Source organism: Taudactylus pleione, unplaced genomic scaffold (genome assembly GCF_031769625.1).
Source record: "Taudactylus pleione unplaced genomic scaffold, aTauple2 ptg000585l, whole genome shotgun sequence".
NCBI classification, from domain to species: Eukaryota; Metazoa; Chordata; class Amphibia; order Anura; family Myobatrachidae; genus Taudactylus; species Taudactylus pleione.
In genome coordinates, this window is record NW_028284987.1 from 3308832 (window position 1) to 3323519 (window position 14688).

Here is a 14688-nt window from a genome sequence, read left to right on the forward strand (position 1 = left end):
AATAATTTCCAGCTTTTCAATACCTTCACTATGGTTTCCGGCTTTTTCAATGCATTTACTATGTTTTCGGCTTTTATCCACACCCTTTCTTATATGCCCACCTGTGTGTACTCTACAGGCTCCAGCTTCTCTCTCAAATGCCTGCCTGGCCCCAGCTCTTCACTAACATGCTCCCTTCAGAGCAGGCTATTTCCCACATGCCATCACGTTTCCCCTCCATAGCAGGTTATTGTCCACCTGTGTGCCCCCAGCATTTCCCTGACATGTTCCTGTAGTGCCTGCAAGGCAGCAGTTTATTCCCTACACTACACCGTCTCTACCATTGCAACTGCCCAGAGCCCGCCAGCTCGGCTAGTATCGTAAATATACTGCAGTAAGAGCCACCGCCGGAGCTCAGCTGTGTATGAGTGTGAGGGTGTGTAACATGAGAAGTCACATGATCAGGTGGCGCGTCATAATGACGTCAGAGGACTACCGTGTAATAAGTAACACATTCCTACATAGCTGAGTATGGGAAGGACGGATCTGGTGTTATATATTCATGAGCAGTGGGCGTTGCACAGGAGTGATTTGAGTGAACAAGGGGAAGCTGATCAGCTAAAGCATCTGATTTAGATACTACATAATTCATAAGCGGAGGGCGTGGTACAGACCGCGTGGCTGTAGGAGTGGACTGTGCTCGCGCGTTATGCAGATATTGGGTGGGTCAGTAGATTAATATTCATGACCTGGGTGTGTGTGAGAGGCCCGGGGCTCGCTTCGCTTTGTCCAGTGAAGTCACTGAGCGGGTGGCGGTGGAGAGTCGACTTGTGGAAGAAGCGCAGCGATGTCGTACATCCCGGGACAGCCGGTCACCGCCGTGGTGGTGAGTTATGTGCTGTTGGCTGGCGCATGTGTGGTCGATGTTGTCCATCCCCATACTCCTCACTTCACCGTCCTCCCAGTGCTTCATCATGAGTGTGCAGAGATCCTTATGCTAACCTGCACCCAGTAACTTGCCCTCATTCCACCGTATACACATACCCCAGTATATGCACATCCTTTTCCTTATAACTAATGCAGTTTCCATGCATCCCATTCCTTAGATCTGACTGCTGCACCTATGTGTCCTCAATATTTCCGGCTGGCCCGCCCACCAATAGTGACTATCACACCCTATAATCTGTTGCTCCACAATACAAATAACAGTGCACACCCCCTCCCAACTGTTTGTAACCTCACTTTGGTGAGCACACAACACTTTGCTCCTGATTGCACCCAGCAACACAATTATCTCAGCCTCTTCCTATTGTACCCTCCAACACTCCCCTTGGGCAAACCTTTCTAACTTGGGCAGCTAACTGAAGGTGCTCTGCAGCTCTATTTGTGGAGGTGCCTTTAGATTTCTGCCAGAGGGCATGGAGTTTGCAGAATTTTGTGAATTTGCCGAAAAATTGGAGTTTGCAGAAAAATTGTGAATGACCATGCATCAGTGACCACATTCAGATGGAACATTTTATACCAACAGTCTATTTGTATCACAGGAGTCGCACTATACGATCCATAGTACGATATACCGGTCTGTTGTGGATCTGAATGATATATTGTATGGATTGTGCAATGTGTACACCCGATCAGTCGTTCGCAGTGGCCGTTTATTGCATCGTCCCATCTGCTTTTCTGAACAGAAGATGAGACGATGCAGTGAATGACGCCATGGTGCTACATGTAACGATATATCGTGCTGTTGTATTCCGGATCGTGCGGTGTGTATGGTGCGCGTGATGCGTCATTCCTTCGCTTGGTACACACATCGTATAGTGTGTACTTACTGTAGCTTTACATCTTCCTGTAGGTATACAGTCAGCATGTCTACATTCACATTGTAGACGGTCATAATGTCGACACAAGAATGTTACATTTTACCGTGTCGAAATATGATATGTCTACATTGTCAAAATGTCGGCAATTCAAATCTTTGGGTTAGCATTAGGTGGCCGATTCAGTTGTTTTGGGCATCCAGAGCTCCTGTCTAAAGTGAACAGAGCTATTCAATTGGTTGTGCGACCAGCCTGTGTTGACCGGCGCATTTTCTCACTCAAAATGCATGGATAAGCTGTGTAAAGTGACTTCTCCCATGCTTAGTGACATTTGAGGTGCCCAAAAGCCAGGCGCGCTGCAGTTAAGGTGCTCAAAAGCCCTATTTTGGGTGGATTTCTGCCTGCACCTCAGGAGGGTGTGAGCAGAAATCAGCAATAATTGATGGGCACCCAAAACAATAGAATATTTCCCGGTCACTTTAGACGGGAGCTGTAAGCGTGAGAATTCCTCCATAGGTGATGACATTTCAACATGTTGACTTTATGGCAGTATTGACATGCTCCAAGTCGTCATTGTTCATGTCACCATTATGGATGTACTCGGTCAACATAGAGTACCTGTCAATATGCTGTAGTCTAGATTATGATTGTCAACATTATAAATGTCTACAAGTTCTACTAAAGGTGCGTACACACTAGACGATGTGCTCACAATGCAATATCGTGAGCTATTTCCCTTGAACTCTCTCCGGCACACCAGGACACGATCTGGTACTAAAAGTGTCCGATCTGACTTAAGATCTATCGTGCACAAAATCTATCTATTGCACAAAATCGTATATGAGATTGGCAAATCTTACCGGCAGTAGGCAAGATCTGAAGATGCAATGTACAACCAGCGGATACGCTGATTGTGAGTGGACACTCACGATTTAGACATGTTTTACACCATTTGTCTTGCCGATGCGTTGAAATCGGGCGAATCGTGTAAAATGTCGTCTAGTGTGTAGGCACCTTAAATCTCTTTCTGTGGCTATTGCCAATATAATTCAAATAATACTGTTAGTAACCTGGCTATATGCCTCTCTAATTAAAACCACCTTTGGTTAGATGGGTGGGTGTATGGGCAAAAATTAAGGTAGCCACAAACTGCACAATAACATGCAAAAAGTGAAGATTAATTTAAGCGTGAGGTTCTGTCAGAACATTGTGTTATCTGCACCAGTCAGATTTCTTGGTTACGTAAATCTTGCTTGTATTCATTTGCACACACGTGAGCTGACAAGCAATGTTTTTGGAAATCTCTTGATGCCATGGTGTAATCTTATTGATAATTGATTCCCCCCCCCCCCCTCCGAAAAAAAGGAGGATTTGGTTTGCATACTAATTTATCATCTTTATAGAATTGTGTTGCATTGCTACAAGTGATTATTAATTCAACTGCATTTAGCATGGCTTAAGTTCAGCAATCCTACATATATTTTTTTTTTAGTTTTGTTTTTAAATAGCAAGTGACGCATGCGCCTGCTAGTAATTTTTTTTCATCTATACTCCTACAAATCATTCTCTTTTTTTTTTTTTTTTTACAGTCCCTCTGAAGGGAATACATTTATGACTCACTCTGTCAGCATGTCGTGTGATAAAAGGGGTGGGAAGTCACAATGAAAACTGAGCTCAGAATGGCATACTAAAGCCTCTGCTCACTACATCAGGTGACATGTGCTTGTGGTTGCCATGGTAGTCACAACATTGTGGAAACTGTAGAATTATCAATTATGAAGGGCAGCCTGGAGAATAAAAACAGGCTAAAATTGTAAATATCAAATTAATTCTCTTAGCCTGCCACAGTGATTTTTGTTAAAAAGAACACTTTTTGATAGGATTTCTGCATTAAAGTAGTAACCTGCAATTTATTTTGTATGTTATGTGGTCAGTTACAGCAGTGTATAGCTTCTTTTCATACATGTGTTACACCGAGATGTATCTCATTGTACAAGTCCATATTCTTACTTTGTACATTTTATTTTTTTTATGAAGCCTTCCCCATCAAAGCGCGTTTAATAGGCTTTTAGAACGTGCATTTAATGCTTAAAAATGAACTCCCGCATGCATGAGGCCTTGGAGAAATGAAAAGAGTTGCTAGGCCTTTAAGGTTGCTAGGGTAACCTTACTTTCTCCAGACAATAATAGTTTGGTACTCAAAGGGATGACTCATCTCTGGGAAATGGTGTGCTGGGCTCTGTGTGCCTCTCAATGGATGTACATCTGAAACATTGCAGATACTGTATGTAATGCAGACCAAGCTTCTAGATTCATAAAGCACATCACTAAATATAACACAAAGCTAGAAGGACAGGCTGCTACTTTAACCTTTTGTCGGATAGTGGGGTCTTTGTTAGAAGATATTGAAATACTACAGCTTTATCTAGAGAGAATCCTCTTAAGAATATTGAATTTAAGACTTGTTAGAGGATGTAACATTCAAATTCCCCAGCAGTTGTATTTAAAAAAAAAAAAAAAAAAACCCAAAGGAAATTGCTTTTGAGAGGTTTTTTTTGCTTACTTCCTGTTGACCACTTTTGTTTTGTTGTCATAGAAACAGGAATGCAAGAAACTGTTTTTCAAATCAAGAATATGCTTAACTCATTACAGCGTATTTGTATTGTACATTGACTATTGTATACACATGTGAGAACTGTAAACTAGTGTGTCATTTATTTACTTTATTTTAATGTACTTCTTTTATAACTTGGAGGAATCCTTTTATAGTAAACCACATGCAGCAGTATAACTATAGTTTTGATGTGTTACGAAAGAAGGAAAAATAAAGTGCCTCAGTGCCTCCGCAAAACAACAGTTGAGTACAAAATAATGCCAAAACTTTTCTTTTCTTTTTTGATGGGGGGGGGGGGCGGTTCCCTGAGTATTTTTTAATTAATAAAATGAATAATTCCCATTGTTGTTTTGTGAAGCCACTGCCTTTTCTACATATACATATTGTTGTTATATTTTTTCTACAGTCTAATTTATTGCTATAGACAATATATGTATTAATGTACAAAAATCTAGTTGTTCCCCACCAGTGTAAATACATATAAGCCTTCCTTGCAGTCGTTGGCAATATGGTAAACCCATACAAAGTAAGCAAGAAATAGCTCACAAGATAACAGAACGCAGCTCCCGAATGGAAAGTTGTGATAGGAGAGGTGTGTTTGACACTCCTATCACTTCTGCATTCCTGCTAGTCACAGCCAGTTCCTGACTGAGTCATACCAGACTTTGACAAGGAGTCTATGCATGGGACATGACATCTTCTAACTTTTATAATCCCCTTACTACCTTCTCCCTTCCCCAGCTGTCCAGTACGGTGTGATGTCTTGTAAATACAGGATGAGTCTTGTCTGGTAAAGAGCAGGGTAGTCCAATCTCACACTTACTGCTTGATCTCACCAAAGTGAACATTCCAGTTTTGTGATTACTTGGTTAGTGGCAGCTTTGACCCAGTGGAGAACATACACTGTGTTTATAAAAGAACATAATGCAACATATCCTATTTTCATTTTATTTTTTTTCTCTATTTTTATTTGGGTTTTTCAATATATTCGGGACAATAAATTGTATAAGCAATTAAATTAGTGATTACAGCAATATAAAAATTAGCAATATTGCAGACTTTACATAATAGATCAATAACAAATACTATAACCACACTTAATAAAGAGCTCATACAAATCATGTCATACACATGTAAATTACATTGAAATATTTATGAAAAATAAGAAAAAAGATGAGGAAAAGAAAGATCGCCTGCAGCCCAGTACCGCCCAAAACATGAACCATTGGTTTAGCCAAGTTGGATAGGAGGATCAGATAGAAACACTCTAGTTTCATACCATAATGTAAAACACATGCAATAATGAATTTGTTGTTTGATTGTGATGTTCAAAGTATCAATAAGGGATTCCCATATAGAGAAAAACTTCACTAATCGTTGTTCTTGTGTAGTTTGTTTCCATCTTAAACACCTGAAAAAGCTAACTTTAAACATTTGCATAGAAGGAGGGGAAGGCTGTATCCACTGCTGTAGTATACATTTCCTTGCAACTGCTGACAGATCAAAAACAGTTTGCGACAACCTGGTGAAAATGTGGAATTAGTTGTGAATGTCGAAGATGGCCCATTCTGGAGTCAATGGTAAATAATTCACCAGCTCCAAAACAGCAACTTGCTTAACTTGAAGTCAGTGGGGGCGATTCAATTGATTGTGATGTTGATTAGCCCAGGGAAGGAGGTCCTGGAGCTATTTAATTCACCGACTTAAGTGCTTCTAGTCGGACTTAACGCGTTGTAAAGTCCGACTAGAACCACTTAAGCTGGAGAATGCTGGTTAGTGCGACTAAGGGGGTTTAGTCTAGGGATGGACATCGGAAGCCCCGTATTGAATGGTTGCCGAACTTCTGACATGAAATCCTTTTATGCGATGGCACCTAGCCATCGCATTGCAACCATACTATAGCATAACCATCGTGATGTTTATGCTTCAAACTGAAAAGGGGCAGAGTCTCTGTGAAAAGGGGTGGGGCTTTGTGACACCCCCGTCCACGTCACTGTGGGGACATACCCATCACTCTTCAAGATGCTGGGCTGCCTCCAGGCTCCCCCTGCACTGAGAATACATGACGTGGGCATGGCATCTATGATTTTTCTGCTCATCTGCTGCTCTGTATGCAGAGCAGCGGTGTGTGCTCCCTTCTCACAGCCAGCCATTGAATGGGCATTGGAAAGCTGCATCCGATAGCTGGCAACCATAGAATTTCCGGTATTCGATGGCAAAGGTACTTCCATCCAATTTGAATCATCGATGGTTGCTAACCATTGGCTTCTGATGTCCATCCCTAGTTTAGTCGTGAGAACCAGCATTTTCTGACTTAAGTGCTGGCCGGGATGCTGTTAGCACGATAAGCTGTAAAATGGCATCGTGGCCGGCACTTAAGGCGGATTTCAGCTCTCACCTCAGGAGCTTGCAATGTAAAATCCTCTTTAGTCGGCTCAACATCACGGTCAATTGAATAGATCCGGGATCTCCTTCCCAGGGCTATTCAACATCACGATCAATTAAATCGCGCCCAGTATGTTTTAATGAGGGTGCAATCCCGGTAACAATGGTAGTGGGAAGCATCTGGTCCTGTACATTTCGGGGTAAATTGATGAGGAGGGAAGTCCATATAGGTGACTATGGAGGAGGGGAGAAATATCCTCTATAAAAAAACTACTGTATATAAAACATCCTGATAGGCTGTAGCGGATAAAACTTGAATAGAATATAAGAGTGTAGGATTTTTGATTCGCTAAGGTCAGGAAAGTGCTTCAACCAATGTGTTATGACCACTGTAATACGGTGAACAGAGTATTTTGTAGAACAAAGTAATAGCACCCCTACAACCAACAGAAGATTGGAGGGCTGTTTCCAAGTGGTTCATCCAGTCCCTAGGCGAGAGGAAACAAACTGCCTTAGAGGTATAATGCTGCGCCTGCAAAAAGGAAAATGTATAAAGGGGAAAAGAGACTAAGGGCCGTATTCAATTAGTTTCACATCTGCAAAAAAGTTCCGCATGCCCGACTTTTCGCGTGTTTTGGATGCAAAAACTTATCGTGCGCGTCCCCGCTTTCCGCTGTATTCAGTTCCTAAACAGGTGAAAATGGCAATCGGCGAATGCAGAACAGGCGAAAGTACTGTCAGAATAGGGGGAATCAGGCTGAACCAACCCCCCCCCCCCAAAAAAAAAATAAAGAAAAAAATTGCTCTAACATTGGGATCAATGTAGAAGTTTTCCAATAGCCCTAATAATACTATTTGGGGTACTGAAGCTTTTTATAATCTTTGAAGAATGGCATTAAGCAGTATTTTTTGGTGAAAATAAGTAGTCCTGTCAAATTTGGGGTACATGAAAATGTGTGCTAGCATATTTTAATGTCTCTAAAGTGAAGTTTTAGAAAAGTCAAATTCCTCCGTCATACAAGCACCTGCACTCCCCAAAACATTTTGCACACTTTCTCCACAGAATAGCAGGTGGAAAAAAAATTGCCTATTTCAGTGCCTTGACTTTCCGCATAGGCGAAAACCGAATGGAATTGATTACGGAGAAAAAAAAACAGGCAAAATTTTCTCTAAAAATAATGCGAAAATGGCTTTTCGTTCCGAATTTAATACGGCCCTAAGCCTGAAAGAATGATCATGGACGTTGTGCAAATTCTATTATTATAAATAAGTGACTGCTGCAGCGAGGCTTATTCGCATGCCCAGCTGTTTCCCCTTGCTGCACTCTGTCATGACACTGGCTCCTTCTACTGATTAGCATAAGACGTAAAGTCACTAAAACTCTGGTTTCCGGGGGGGGGGGGGTCATCATTTTTCTTTCTGGTTCTAGGCACCATTATTGTAAAGAGGTACAGGATATAAAGCTGCTAAGAAATGAATGATACCTATGCAAATTACATAGAAACGATTCGCTGACCGTTTAGAGCAAAAATACAATGAACATGCAATACTTGATAGTTTGAAGCAGGTCCCACGTTTTTACAGCTCCCTATCTGACATTATTAGAAGGAAGCTCACTTCACCCCAGCAACAAGCAAGGAGCAAAGCTGGGGCACACAGCTATAAAGGGTATCATTTTACGTGAATATTAAGAGGAAAGTAGACACTATTTCAGCAACATGCTACGACTGTAGTGGTACTTTGATAGAATAATTTATACACCCCCCCCCCTACACAAAAACTTCATAAATAAAGGCTGGTGTGTACCGACATCGTAAGCGATGGGGTGCCATCATCGGCAAGTGCTTACACGCTTGCCGATGCCAGTAGCGATGGCGGGGCTATGTTGCATTCGGCAGCATGGCCCTTGCTAACAATGTCACTGAAAGCACGCATCGTCAGCGACATAGCGGGTACGCACTAGACAACGTGCTCAATATGTCGTCCGATCCGGCCGGATCGGACGACATATCGTCTAGTGCAGTGGTTCTCAAACTCTGCCCTCAGGACCCCACACAGGTCACCTTTTCCAGGTCACCCAGCAGGTGCACAGGTGTAGTCATTACTAACTGACACATTTTAAAAGATCCACAGGTGGAGCTAATTATTTCACTCGTGATTCTGTGAGGAGACCTGGAAAACATGCACTGTTTGGGGCCCTGAGGACAGAGTTTGAGAACCTATGGTCTAGTGTGAATCCGGCATAAGTCATACATGTTTAGGGTTTTTGTTATGATATGGATTGCATTTAACGTGGGCTTGTTCGCACCTAGCTGTTAATGCACATTTAAGGACTTATGCTGATTTGGATGTAAATGCAGGTTGTGGCATTTTTTCGTACTGCGCATCTTTGTCTTCAATAACCATCTTGAATGCGACTGTATGACTAGCGTGCTGGGACTTGGGCTGGAGTGGGCACAATTTGGCCTTTGTCAAAGTCGCTCAGATCCTTACGCTAGCCTATTTTTCATACATACTCTGACCAGTACCTAAACCATTGGAACAAACATGATTTGTATATAAATCTGTGTGATAGCTGGAGCCAAATGAGCCAGAGCAATGCTTATATTTTTGAGTGTCAGTGTAGGGACTGATCAGAAGGGGAGACCGTGACGTGGTTGGTCAGATTGACAAATTATTGTAATATTTTAGTACTAACATTCTCTGAATTTACATGAATTACTGAATGACAGTTTGCTATATAAGTAGGGGACTGCCGAGTCTGTATGATTTTTGTTATTTAAGTAGTGTGGCGACATGTCACAATTGAAGCCAATTGTGTGTGTGTGTGTGTGTGTGTATGTATATACAGTGATTGCACTGAGCAAAAAAATTTGTGGGTTCCAGGGACCCCACACTTTTAAAAATTGGGGTCCTATTCCACTTTTTCTAAGTCCTATGGCATATTATGGTACAATGCTGGGGGCAGGTAGCAGTTGGGGTAGAGGGGGTTAAGTGTAAGCAGTAGTTGGGGTAGAGCTGGAGATAGAGGCAGGGAGAAGTGGGGGGTAAGGGTAGGCAGTGCTAAGGTCAGGGAGGAGCTAAGTGCAGACAGCAGTTGGGAAAGTGCTGGTGGGCAACGATAGTTAGGGGCAGATAGGGGTAAGGATAGAAATCAGTTGGGGCAGCAGAGGAGCAAAGAGGGGGTTAGGGGCAGGCAGTACTGGGGACAGTGCTGTGGGGGTAGGGAGGAGGTAGATAGCAGCTAGGACAGTACTGGGGGGCAGGATAGAGTTCGGGGCAGACAGTACTGGGAGTAGGGAGGGGGCAAGGGTAGATAGCAGCAGGGGCAGGACTGGGGGAAAGGAAGGGGTAGGGAAGGGGTAAGGGTAGATAGCAGCTGGGGCTGTACTGGGGGAAGGGGTAAGGGTAGATAGCAGCTGGGGCAGTACTGGGGGTAGATAGTAGCTGGAGCAAGCAGGTGCTTAAGGAAGGAGGTAAGAGTAGATAACAGCTGGGGCAAAAAGGGGGTTAAGCACAGACAGTGCTATGGGCAGTGCTACATCAATAATAATAACTTATCTAAGGTTGCAGCGCTGCACTACAGGCACAGGGGACACACACACACACTACTGCAGGGGAGACACACTTCTACACATCCCTACCATACAGGGTCACAGCCTACATGCACCTAACTGTCTCGCCGGGCACAGATGCCAGCCAGGGGAGTGTAGGCAGGCATGGGGTGTCACGGTGGTTCGCTGCCTATACACAGAGCACACATCATGGGGCAGTGACGGAGATCAGCCAGTCTCTGCAGCATAGGTACATGGTGCTGGCGGCGGCTCCTGGGGTCAGTGCGCCCTGTAGAGGATGCAGAGGCACCGCTGGAGACTGACCTGAGCTGGAGGAAAGAGTCCTCAGCAGATCCACTTGCTGCGCTGGCGGGCTGAGAGAAGGGGAGGAAGACACTGCAGGCTGTGATTGGCTGAAGAGACTAAGGCAGTGATTGGCTGGGGAAACAGATAGAGAGGGTTTGGCTGGGGTACTGTAGGTGCCTGCAGTACCCACTTAGTTTTTAAAATTGGGTCCCCAACAACCTGTAGTGCATAATCCCAGTGTGTGTGTGGTATGTATGTATACATACACCGTTGGAACAAATTCTTAGATAAGTATGGGGACTATGAAAAAATAATCTGTAACAAGGCCATACTATTGATTATATGTATATGTACGAGTAGAATAAATCTACGTAATGAGAGGTCTTGTTACCTTATTTATTGAACCACCCTTGTATGTATAATGTGTGTGTGTATGTATGTATATGTGCACCACTCTTCATGGGGCACACAGCATACTAAAACATCGTCCGCACAAACCACCTTATATTACAAACAAGTCCCACCCAGATAGCATTAATTCAAGTCACTCACCTGTAAATCGAATGAAAGCTCGCACACATGTGGCTCTGGCGCCAGCGTGCGTTTGTTCCATTACAAAAATGTGTTCCACACACACAACACCAGAAAATATGCATTCTATTACATCGGTATGCATTTCATTAGATAAATCTGCGTTCCCAACACATGGCCATCTTGCACTTGCACTGTTCGATATCCAAAAGTGCCAACAATGTCGCTATCCTCCAGTACTAATATCAGTCAGATTTACCTATGTTCCAATACCCAGAAGGGACCACCCGTAGCAAATAGAACAGGGATATTGAAATATATAGTAGCAAGGTTAAATGTAATGTAACTACCTAAGAACCTACTGTATATGCAAATTAAAATATACAGAAAATGCCCTAGATGGTGACATCCGATGGGTGACAAAAACAAAACAAATTTTGTGAAAAACTACCTAATAGAAATGTATAAGTGAAAAAACTTTTAGACAAATTTATATATTCTAATGATAAAAAAACAAGAACAATTGAGCTCCTCATTTAACCCCTCTGGTGATAGAGAATGTAAATTATAAATCCATCTAGTTTCAAGTTGAAGAAGCTTTTTTTTTTTTTTATTTGGTGGAACATGATCAATTAATATAACTTTAAAATCCAAGATGTTATAACCCATTGTAACAAAATGTAGTCCAGTATAGTAAAAGACCTGCATAGAGCTACTCCTTCTTTGAGCTTCTGTGTAGTCTTCTCTACATAGTTTCTTGCAGGGACAGATGATAACATATATATATTTACTCTCACAGGTAAGATATTAAATTTGATGTTAAAAGATCTTTTATATAACGGACCTTCAAATTTGTCCCTGGTTAACATGAAGCGACAATTTACACAACCAGATCAACGATAAGCCCCTGGTTCCAAGGTTTACCAAACCTTTTGGAGTTTCTGGCCAATATCTGATGAAGGTACTTCGTCTTTGATTGTTGCTTTGTCTATAGCAAAACATAGGAGGCTCGTTGCACCATTTCCCCAATATAGGGTCTGCTTGTAAAATGTGCCAGTGTTGCAGAAATGCATTCTTGACCAGTGTTAATTTTGTCGATGAATATTTTGACTAAAAGTAATTTTTTTGGAGGACTAAACAATAACGAAAATATAAATATTTTAATAACAAAAATTACAACAAAATCTGTGTTCAGTTTTAAATATGTCCATCCTGGATGGTTTGAATGAAAACCTGGTAGCGTATGGGAGCAAATGACATTCGACCATTTGGTCCCAATTACTGGAAAATGGATAAAAACAATTGATCAAATTGGTTACATTTGTTTGATTTAGCCAATTGATCTTAATTACCAATATTGTCTGTTTTCCAGTGTTTAGGCCCCCTTACATCTGCGACGGATCATTGCGATGTAGCAATCCTGCAACCCGGCATTGCATGATCGCTGAAATGCAACATGTTGGATTTCACAGATATGCCGATCACGATCAAAAAATTATCGTGATTGGCAGATCGGTGAAATTTTAACATGTAGAATTTCACCGATCCTGCGACGGATCTCGGAACATCGATGGCCACCAGTCGGCATTTCCGATTACATCGCGATGATCCGTCGCAGATGTATGGGGACCTTTAGTGAGCAAATGATCGATTGTCATTTGTTCCTGTACACTACCGGATTTTCATTCCAACCAGTCAGATGTCTGACAGATAATTGTATAGTGTATGTCCAGCATTAGACTAAAACTAAATTTAAAATCCTTGTCAAAATTAACACTGGTTCTAACAAACTTTAATACATTATTTTGTATATCACATTCTCACTCCGCCTCCTGACCCTAGATTACTAAACATACTGTAAGTTAAAGGTATGCTGACTTCAAGTTCTCAAGGAAATTTTAGAGAAAAAAGTTAGACAGTAAAATGCATTACAGTATCATTAAACTGTTTGCAAAAATTATGACTAAAACATTGACTAAAATTAGACTGAATTGAAAACTGAAGTCCACTGACTAAATCTTGACTAAAACCAATCAAAAAAGACTAAAATAAAACCAACTACAATTTTACATAAGTGACTAAGACTAAAACTAAATTTAAAATCTGTCAAAATGAACACTGCTCTTGACTATGTGTGACCCTATTTAAAAAGTGGTTAAAAAAAATCATACGTTATGGTCCAGTTTTCTATAGATGAATGTATAAAAATTTAATGCGATCAATGGTTAAACATTTTTCCATTGCTTCTTTAACTTTTGTTTCAGCATATCCGTGTTGTATGAATTATTGACCATTTCCTTGAGCGCCTGCAGGAGTATTTTTTTTTTTTGTCAGAGGTGATTCTGTCAAGTTGGACCATTTGGGAAAATTTCAACCCTCTCAAGTGGTCTAGGATGGAAACTGTCTGCTGCCAACATTGTGTTCAGATCCGTTGGTTTACTCTATACTGTAGTTGCATATTGTCCTTCCACTATATTGATTGAATTTTAGCGACATGGTGGTACATTATCTGGATGTTTCAATGTAAATTTGGTTTCATTACTTGTAGTATTTAGAGAGTCAAAAAAGACAATACATTTACCTTGCTTCCAGTCCAAATTAAGAACACCTCATCAATGAAGCGGTCATAAAATGAAATGTAAACAGCCAATGGGTGTGGCATAATGTGTCTTTTCTCATATGTATGTATAAACAAATTTGCATATACAGGGGCCATATTGGACCCCATTGCTGTTGTAAATAAAAGGTATTCAGTTCAAAGATGAAGTAATTCTTGAGCAAAATTTTCCACATCAATAATATCAAGTAGTCTACTGCAGGACCCGTATAAAATACTTATACTAGCAATCTCTCTGACTTCTTCAATTCCCACCTGATGATGAGGTATACGTGTGTATAAATGAACTATGTCCAGAGTAAATAATCGCCAGCGGGGGGGGGGGGGGGTTAACTCAATTTATTGAGGAAATATGTAGTATCCTTCAAATAATAATCATTATTTGAACCATAGGTTGTAGTAAATAGACAACATACTGCGAACGTGTCTGACATAATGATCCACATGAAGAAATAAGTGGTCTGCCTGTGGGGGGCTTTACAGGGTTTTATGTACCTTTTTGTAGTGTTCACTCTAAGTCTGGCGCCGGGCAGGGCGCCAGCGCCAGACCTAGAGAAAGGGCACATCTGCGTGCGCCCAAAAAGGGCGTGACCAATGAAAAGGGCATATCTTTCGGACGCGTCCCCTTTTCGTCACTCTTGGGCGCGTGCCCAGCACTTACGGACATTCTGGGCTGCCCCCAAGCACTGCTGTCAGTGTGAATGGGTGCCGGGCGGCGGTGACTGCTACACCGCAGTTTTCCCCACCTGAGGGACACTGCGACCCGCGGGTGGGGATGGCACCCGCAGGCTTTTTCAACAGGGTGCCGTGCCGGAGGGCAGGATGCTTTGTGCCCTTTAGAAATAGGGCAGGGCTCGGCGCCCCGCTAAAAGAGCCTAGCGG

General features: G+C 42.0%; 1 protein-coding gene across 1 annotated transcript in view; it reads left to right on the plus strand.

Moving 5' to 3' along the window:
• Positions 1-605: 605 nt before the first annotated feature.
• TAX1BP3 (Tax1 binding protein 3) overlaps positions 606-14688 on the plus strand; it is a 30509-nt gene continuing 16426 nt past the window's right edge. The window contains exon 1 of the mRNA XM_088453662.1: positions 606-865. Coding sequence (XP_088309788.1) covers positions 827-865 — 39 coding nt within the window. The 5' untranslated portion in view covers positions 606-826. The remainder of the gene's footprint in view (positions 866-14688) is intronic.